The sequence below is a fragment of the Bison bison genome, unplaced genomic scaffold, assembly GCF_000754665.1.
Source record: "Bison bison bison isolate TAMUID 2011002044 unplaced genomic scaffold, Bison_UMD1.0 scf7180017864309, whole genome shotgun sequence".
Classification (NCBI taxonomy): domain Eukaryota; kingdom Metazoa; phylum Chordata; class Mammalia; order Artiodactyla; family Bovidae; genus Bison; species Bison bison.
Window position 1 is genome coordinate 2858235 of NW_011494881.1, and position 9465 is coordinate 2867699.

The 9465-nt window shown below is 42.9% G+C and overlaps 1 protein-coding gene across 1 annotated transcript in view; it reads right to left on the minus strand.

Moving 5' to 3' along the window:
- The window catches only part of SLC25A16 (solute carrier family 25 (mitochondrial carrier), member 16), a 29059-nt gene extending 23417 nt beyond the window's left edge, over nucleotides 1-5642 (minus strand). The window contains exon 1 of the mRNA XM_010852176.1: nucleotides 5379-5642. Coding sequence (XP_010850478.1) covers nucleotides 5379-5502 — 124 coding nt within the window. The 5' untranslated portion in view covers nucleotides 5503-5642. The remainder of the gene's footprint in view (nucleotides 1-5378) is intronic.
- Nucleotides 5643-9465: the final 3823 nt, after the last annotated feature.

The window sequence follows — 9465 nt, forward strand, 5'->3', positions numbered from 1 at the left end:
TAACCAAATTTAACCCATAAAATTCCATTATTCATTTACAGCACAAGAAGTTTATTCTTACAAGTTACCCAGATTATAGTACTTTTGTTACAGAAGGCTGAACAGACTGAGACATTTTTGTGAAGTACCTTACATGTAATAACCACTCAACCAAATGAGTTACTACTATTATAAAAAGGTAGACAAAAAAGTCCTTGGTGTCTTTTCTATGATTATGTTCAGCTCTTCATCATTGCATATTTGTTAAGAAAGATGCAAGAGTACTGGAACTTTGTGGGTCCCTTCACTACTACATTCAGTCATCCAGCAATTATGTATTTTGTCCCCACCACATGCCACTGTGCAGACATGTTGATGAGAGTAAAGTACATACATGGGCTTTAACATAAATCAGAATCCAGTTCAGTCCTACTAGCTTGGCATGCTTCTAAGGTGATAATATATAAAGACTTTTTGCTGTATACAGTTTGTGTTCCCCAAAATTCCAAATCGGGAAAGGAGTACACCCAGGCTGTATATTGTCACCCTGCTTACTTCACTTATATGCAGAGTGCATCATGCAAAATGCCAGGCTGGATGAAGAACAAGCTGGAATCAAGATTGCCAGGAGAAATACCAATAACCTCAGACATGCAGATGACACTACCCTTATGGCAGAAAGTAAAGAAGAACTAAAGAGCCTTTGATAAAAGTGAAAGAGGAGAGTGAAAAATTTGACTTAAAACTCAACATTCAGAAAAATAAGATCATGGCATCCAGCCCCATCACTTCATGGCAAATAGATGGGGAAACAATGGAAACAGTGAGAGTCTTTGTTTGGGGGAGCTCCAAAACCACTGCAGATGGTGACTGCAGCCATGAAATTAAGATGCTTGCCCCTTGGAAGAAAAGCTATGACCAACCTAGACAGCATATTAAAAAGCAGAGACATTACTTTGGCAACAAAGTCCGTCTAGTCAAGGCTATGGTTTTTCCAGTTGTCATGTATGGATGTGAGAGCTGGACTATAAAGCAAGCTGAGCACCAAAGAATTGATGCTTTCGAACTGTAGTGTTGGAGAATACTCTTGAGAGTCCCTCGGACTGCAAGGAAATCCAACCAGTCAATCCTAAAGGAAGCCAGTCCTGAATGTTCATTGGAAGGACTGATGCTGAAGCTGAAACTCCAATACTTTGGCCACCTGATGCGAAGAGCTGACTCATTTGAAAAGATCCTGATGCTGGGAAAGATTGAGGGTGGGAGGAGAAGGGGACGACAGAGGATGAGATGGTTGGATGGGTTGGATGGCATCACCGACACAATGAACGTGAGTTTGAGTAGGTTCTGGGAGTTGATGATGGACAGGGAAGCCTGGTGTGCTGCAGTCCATGGGGTCACAAAGAGTCGGACATGAATGAGCGACTAAACTGAATTGAAAATTTGTATGTTGAAAACTAATTCCTAGTGATGGTATTTAGAGGTGGGAGGTGGTATTAGAGGAGGTAATTAGGGCACTCATGAATGAACCAATCCTCTTATAACAGAGGCCCCAGAGAGACTTCCCTGGTGGTCCAGTGCTTAAGGCTCTGTACTCCCGCTGAGAGAAGCAGAAGTTCCATCCCAGGTCAGGGAACTAGGATCCCACAAGCACCATCCCCCGCAAAAAGAGGCCTCAGAGATATCGTTGGCTTATTGCACTGTGTAAAAACACAGTGAGAAGTTGACAGCTATGATGAAGCGGGGTCTCCCCAGATAGCTGCTGGTACCATGACCTTGCACTTCTTGGTTTCAAGAACTTGGAGAAAGAAGTTTATTCTTATGAGTTTCCCAGATTATTGTATACTTGTTATAGAAGCCTGAACAGACTAAAGACACTTTGGTGAAGTACCTTATATGTAGCAAGCACTCAACCAAATGAGTTTTTACTATTATAAAAAGATGGACAAAAAAAGTCCTTGGTGTCTTTTTCTATGATTATCTTCATCATCACATATTTATTAAGAAAGATAAAAGAGTACTGGAATTTCCTGAGTTGCTTCACTACTACATCCCCAGAGACTAGTTCAGGGGCTGGCATTCAACAGGTACTCAATACCTATTTACTCAATGAATGAATGAATCTTACTTTACAAAATTGTTTAAAATGTAAGACAAAATCATTTAAAATCCACACACATTTACTTAATAGCTCAGCATGTAACTGGTACTAAAATCCATATTCTGAGATATCCAGAAATAAGTTGCCTATTTGTACTCAAATATTAAATCCACATGTAAGCTTCTATATCAAGCTTCTCTTATCCGAACTAATGGAAATAATAGTCATGGTCACTCAAAATTGAGGATAAACTAAAAATAATTTGCATTGGGGTATATTTGGTTTCAGAATAGTTTGTTATTTTCCCAGTCATTATGAATTAACCATATAAAAATTATTTAGAATCTGCCGAATAAGTAGTTTCTTTTATAATATCTTGTTCATCATATTACTTTATAGCTCGATTAATCATTACAAAAGTCCACTGAGTTAGGTCAAGTAGCCTTTATCTTCATTTTAAGCAACTTGAGATATTTGCCAAAGACCACTGCTAATCATCAGCAAAAAAACAAGTATGCTTTCCTTTGTAAGAGTTACTAGGTTAAGAGATTCAACCGCAGGCACTGTGCCTAGGCTTTTACAGCTACTTTTTAATTTAATCATTACAATTACATTCTGAGGTAAGTACTCCTTTTTTAATATTGATTTGTTTATTTGGCTGTCCCACACAGGGGATCTTCATTGCAGCATGCGAACTCTTCTCAGTACATGGGATCTTAGTTTCGTGATCCAGAGAAACGTCACCCAAATCAAAAAAATGGAACATTACCAGTCTCCCAAAAGTCCCTCTCTTATACTCAAATCACTATTTGTTGCTTCTCAGAGACAACCAAATGTCCTCTGAGTTCCAACAATATGAATTTAGCTTTGGCTATTTCTGAGCTTTATACAAATACAATCACACAGTATGTAGTGAGTGTATCTGGCTTCCTCCTGTTCATTATTACACTTGTGAGATTCATACACATTGTTGGTGAGGCAGGAATTTACTCATTTTCAGTGTTACTAGTATTTCACTCTATGATAATACCATATTTCAGTTATATATTCTAACACTGATGGACATGTAGGTTGCTTCTGCTTTAGGGATAGTATGAATATCAAAGATAAGAACATAAATACATATGTTGGGTATACACCTCAGAGTGGAACTGTTGGATCATAGCTGGATCAACTGCGGGTATACAAATGCCCATAGATAACCACACAACCAGTTCTCCAAAGTGACTGTACCAATTTGCACTACCATCAGTAGCATATGAGAGTCCTAGTTGTTAACCTGGCCTACATGGTACCAAGACTCCAGTGTCAACATCACAAAATATAACATGCCCAAAACTGAATTCCTGATCTTTCCCTACCACTATCATGAAAGCTGTTCCAACTACAGGCTTCCTGTTTCAACTTCATCCTTTCAGGTGTTCAGACCAAAATAAGTCCCCCTTGACTTCTCTTCCTTACCCTATCTCTAACCTGTCAGAAAACCATGTATTCTTTTCATATTCAGATTATCATAATTTTTCACCACCTCCCCTGCTACTAACCTGATTCAAGTACCCATCATCTAACATCTGAATTATTGCAAAAACCACCAAACTGGCCCCCCATCTCCCATATTTACATCCCTACAGTTATTCTCCACAGAGCAGCCAAAGTGATCCTTTGGAAACATGTCATATCAGGTCACTTCTCTACTACAGACCTGTAATGGCTCCTTACTTCACTCCAATAAAATTCATAATCTTTACAATGGTTTGCAAGACCCTTCACTTCCTGTCCCCTTTAACTTTCTAACCTCCTTCCCCCATCAATACCACTTGGCTCCAGTTGCACAGGTCTCACTGATGTTCTTTGAGTGATAAGGCCCTCCTTGACTTTGAAGATTTTGCTTTAGCTTTTCTCTCCACCTGGAATGCTCCACCTTAGAAATCAACTTGCTAAACTCCATCCCCTTTTCAAGTTTGCTTGTGTCATTCTTCCAGTGAGACGTACCACAAATTATCCTATTTAATACTGTACCAGTTAGCTTCTCCATTTCTTTGGCCCATTGTCCTTTTCACTTCTTCCCATTTCACTCGTCATCTCTAATACACCGTACAACTTATTTTTCCATGTTGTTCATTGTCTTTCTCACCACAAGTCCTCAACCAATATAAACTCTAAGATCCTTGTTTTGTTCCCTGATGTACACTAAGCTTGTAACAGAAACAGAGCAGGCACTCAAATATTTCCTTGTATAAATAATGACCTTTTTATCAGCTGCTGCTGCTGCTGCTAAGTTGCTTCAGTCCCGTGTCTGATTCTGTACGACCCCATAGACGGCAGCCCACCAGGCTCCCCTGTCCCTGGGATTCTCCAGGCAAGAACACTGGAGTGGGTTGCCATTTCTTTCTCCAGTGCATGAAAGTGAAAAGTGAAAGTGAAGTCACAGTCCTGTCCGACTCTTCCCGACCCCACGGACTGCAGCCTACCAGGCTCCTCCGTCCATGGGATTTTCCAGGCAAGAGTACTGGAGTGGGGTGCCATTGCCTTCTCCGTTTTTATCAGCAGAACAAAATAATTATTAATACTACTGCAACCTACACATATCTTTCTACAAGTGCTTATAATGTGGAAATTTTAAAAAGTCCCAGCCTTAAATGATTAAGTGATGACAACCCAGTCAATTAAGAGAGGGTAGAGACTGAAACATCTCTTTATGGGAAAGCAGAAGAAATTTCTGAGAGATAACATGAAACTTCCGGCCCCACAGTCACACCAACAGTAGGGTTGCACCAGCTACATGTCAAGTAGCTATTGCACAGTTTGCTAGAACCACCGGAACCAGTTTTGGTTGTAGACAGTTTTGCACAATTTCCCAGTCATTCTTAAACAGCTGTCTTCCAGTATTTGTTTGTTTGTTTGCTTGCTTGCTTGCTTTTAAGTAAACAGCAAAATCCAATTCTACACTCGATAGTGCGCAGTCTCTATAAAAGAGAGGAGTGCCCAGCATGTTTCACTGAAACCCTGGGCTCCTTTACGGGGCTCCCCTCTTTTCCCTGCTATCCAAACTTGAACAATGGGTGCCTGGTTATGCCCTTCCACATCCCCAGCCTATCCTCGAGGCCGTTTCTCCCCAGAATCCTGCTGTCACTAGTCCAGTAATTATTAGAAAGAGATTACAGCAGGTTGGGCAAACACCTGGCTGGGCATTGGAGCAGCCAGAGTTGAAGAATGTCATCTCGGCCGCTTACACCCGATCTGCCCGGGATCCCGCCCTGGCCACTCCGCGCGCTGCCAGGTCCCCCAGGGGGACACCCACCTCCAGCCAGGAAGGAGCGCAGCCAGTAGAAGTCTCGGCGGGCGGCGGGCCCTCCGGCTCCTGCCGCCTGCGGCATCGCTGGAGGTGGCTCGGTGGCTGCCAGGGCCGCCGCCGCCGCCGCCATCAGGACCAGGGCCGCGTCGGGAGCTTTGGTCGTCAATTTACAACCCAAGGGCCCTAGCCATGGACGGAGCAGGCAGTGACAGGGCACCGACCGCCGCGCGGGCGGGGCGGAATACCACGGGCAGCACCGCGCGACGCGCGCTGATTGCGTATACCAGGGGCGGGGCCTGGGTCAAGGCCCGCTGGGGAAGTCGCCCCGGCAGGGCGCCTCCCCTTCACCCAGCTTCACCCCGCGTCCCTACTTCTGGCTTCGCTTTTCAGGCCTCTTCTGTTACAGAGAAGAAGGGAAGTATGGCCAGGGGAGAAGATCCTTTCCAAACCCGCCGCCTCAGAAAGCTCTCTCCCGTGCTGTAACCGTCCATCGGGCTGCCTTCTGAATTCCCTAAAATGAACCTTTTTCAGAACCAAATTTCGGTTCTTCACGCCTTCCAGGAACTTATGGAATTGTACTCACATTGCACACTCTTTCTCACCAAATCAGTTCTGCCTTTTCTGAACTTCTTAATGAGCCTCAGTTTCGGCCTCCCTAACCCCCTACTAGGAGAAGGCAATGGCACCCCACTCCAATACTCTTTCCTGGAAAATCCCATGGGCGGAGGAGCCTGGAAGGCTGCAGTCCATGGGGTCGCTGAGGGTCAGACATGACTGAGCGACTTCACTTTCATTTTTCACTTTCATGCATTGGAGAAGGAAAGGCAACCCACTCCAGTGTTCTTGCCTGGAGAATCCCAGGGTTGGGGGAGCCTGGTGGGCTGCTGTCTATAGGGTCGCACACAGTCGGACACGACTGAAGTGACTTAGCAGCAGCAGCAGCAGCAACCCCCTACTAAGCTTCAATTCCATTCCCATCAACTCTGCCAAAGAAATAATTGCTAAAGCAAGATCTCTCTTTGGGGCCCTAGGAATTACGCAAATACTTCTGCTTTGCCAGGACTTTCTGAATCTGTGCCTTCTGCTTAGCTCTGGATTTCCGCCCTGTTCCCCACCAACTCCTAAACTCCCAGGAACTTCCAAGTTTCTTCTTCCTGGTCCCACTGCATTATAGACTGTCTTTTTAAACCACCCCTTACCCGGCACTATTCTCTTTCTGAGCATCCCTCATCAACTTCAAGTTGACCAAAATTTATTCCTATTCACTGTGACCAAAGTTGTTCTGAACTTTTATCCTCTCAGAGAGTATCTATTAAGATTTTTGTTAGTATTTACTCCAACCTTTCCTATTTTTGACACTGGTCCCCCATTTCTCTTTCTATGGATAAGCCTCTGCAGTCTTTCTAGCCAACATTTATCACTAATGAAGAATTCAGATTTCAAACTTGTTTTTTCCCATCTTCCTAATACTCAATTTCCACCAGAAAATACTATCATTATTTATAATTTGCCTGTGTAATGTGAAGAATTTAAAGGCCCTGAAAGTGTGGATGGTTGCAGAACATTGTGATTGTAATTAATGCTACTGAATTGTACTCTTAAAAATGGTTAAAATGGTAATTTTTTTGTGAAGTATGTTTTATTACAATTAAAAAGTACAAGAAAAACTTCCATAAGATTTTTTTATATATCCAAAAAGAGAAAGATCTATGCTTTCTTATTAAATAACTAGCAAAATTGTCTGGTTCCTAGTCCTAACATGTATTTTTTTCTGTCCTGTAAGCTGTACTGGTATCTCTTCTCATCTATTTCCATTTCAAATGAAACATACCTTATAGATTTAAATTATCACATAATGGCCCTCAACTCCAAAACTGAGTCCAGGTCCAAGATGGAAAGTTTATACACATGATAACTGACAAGTCTAGTGACTTTAAATAGCCAATTATTTCTTCTCTACTCAGCTGGCTACTATTAAACTACTCAACCTACAGATGTTACTACACACAACTCTCAGAGATCTTACCCAACCTTAGAGTTTTAAATTATTCTTGCCTGGAAATCCCATGGACAGAGGAGCCTGGTGGGCTACAGTCCATGGGATCGCAAGAGTCGGACACTACTTAGTTGCTAACCCACCACCATAAGAGTTTTAAATAGCATTTACAGGTTGATGGGGCTTCCCTTGTGGTTCAGCTGGTAAAGAATCCACCTGCAATGTGGGAGACCTGGGTTCAATCCCTAGGTTGGTTAGATCCCTGGAGAAGAAAATGGCAACCTACTCCAGTACTCTTGCCTGGAGAAATCCATGGACAGAGGAGTGGGACAGGCTGCAGTCCATGGAATCGCAAAGAGTCAGACATAACTGTGTGACTAACTTTCACTTTTTATAGGTTGATGACTCCCAATCTACAGCCCTTCCCACTCACTCTCCAACTGTATTGATTCATATTTCCCATTTCACCACTCGTTCATCTAATTGGCATCTATTTGCCATTGGTGGTGGTTTAACACTAAGTCATGTCCAACTCTTCAACCCCATGGACTGTAGCCTGCCAGGCTCCTTCATCCATGGGATTTCCCAGGCCAGAATACTGAAGTGTGTTGCCCTTTCCTTCTCCAGGGGATCTTCCTGACCCAGGGATCCAACCCAGGTCTCCTGCATTGCAGGCGATCTCTTGCATTGCAGGCAGGTTCTTTACCAACTGAACCACCAAGGAAGCACATCTATTTGCCATATTCAAAACTAAATTCCTCATCTTTCTTCGCAAACATGCTACACCTGCAACCTTTTCTCATTTCATTAAATCACAACTCCATCGTCAGTCCATAAATCTTGACTAATTTCCTAAATACTCTCCCTACTTTCTCTTGCTTCCTACTATCTATTCCCAAGATGGCAATCAAATCAGTTTTTTAAAACCTAAAGCATATCTTGTCACATCTTATCCCAAAACCCTTTGATGGCTTCGCATATCACTTGGAGAATTCCTACAATGGTTTACTGTTATGTCTCTGACCTCAATGCCTAGAACTTCCTTCAGTTACACTGGCTTCTTTGTTCCTCATAAATACCTGGCATGCTTCTCCCAGGGCTTTGCACAAGCTGTTCTTTCTACCTGTACTTCTTTACCCCTAGGTATTCCATGTAACTTCCTCCAATCTCCTGCTTCAGATTTTATACATATGTAAGCTTGTCAACCTCCAGGTCTTGGTTTTGCTGACTGTATACAGCTTCTCCATCTTTGGCTACCTCTGTTTCATTCACTACGCTGAAGCCTTTGACTGTGTGGGTCATAAACTGTGGAAACTTCTTAAAGAGATAGGAATACCAGACCATCTTAACTGTCTCCTGAGAAAATTGTGTGCCAGTCAAGAAGCCACAGTTAGAACCCTGTATGGAACTGCTTGGTTGAGGATTGAGAAAGAAGTATGACAGGGCTGTCTGTTGTCACCCTGTTTATTTAACCTATACGCTGAGCACATCATAGGAAATGCCAGGCTGAATGAGTTACAAGGGGGGAATCAAGATAGGCATGAGAAACATCAGCAACCTCAGATATGCAGATGATACCACCCTAAAGGCAGAAAGTGAAGAGGAACTAAAGAACCTCTTGATGAGGGTGAAGGAGGAGAGTGAAAAATCCAGCTTAAAACTCTGAGTAAAACTAAGATTATGACACCTGGCCCCATTACTTCATGGCAAATAGAAGGGGAAAGGTGGAAGCAGTGACAGATTTTCTCTTCTTGGACTCTAAAGTCACTGCAGATGGTAACTGCAGCCATGAAATCAGAAGACGATTGCTTCTTGGCAGGAAAGCTATGACAAACCTATACAGTGTGTTGAAAAGCAGAGACATCACTCTCCCAACAAAAGTACATAAAGTCAAGGCAATGGTCTTCCCAGTAGTCACATACAGTTGTGAGAGCTGGACTGTAAAGAAGGCAGAGCGCCAAAGAATTGATGCCTTTGAATTGTGGTGCTGGAGAAGCCTCCTAAGAATCCCTTGGACAGCAAGCAGATAAACCAGTCAATTTAAAAGGAAACCAACCCTGAATACTCATTGGAAGGACTGATGCTGAAGCTAAGTAA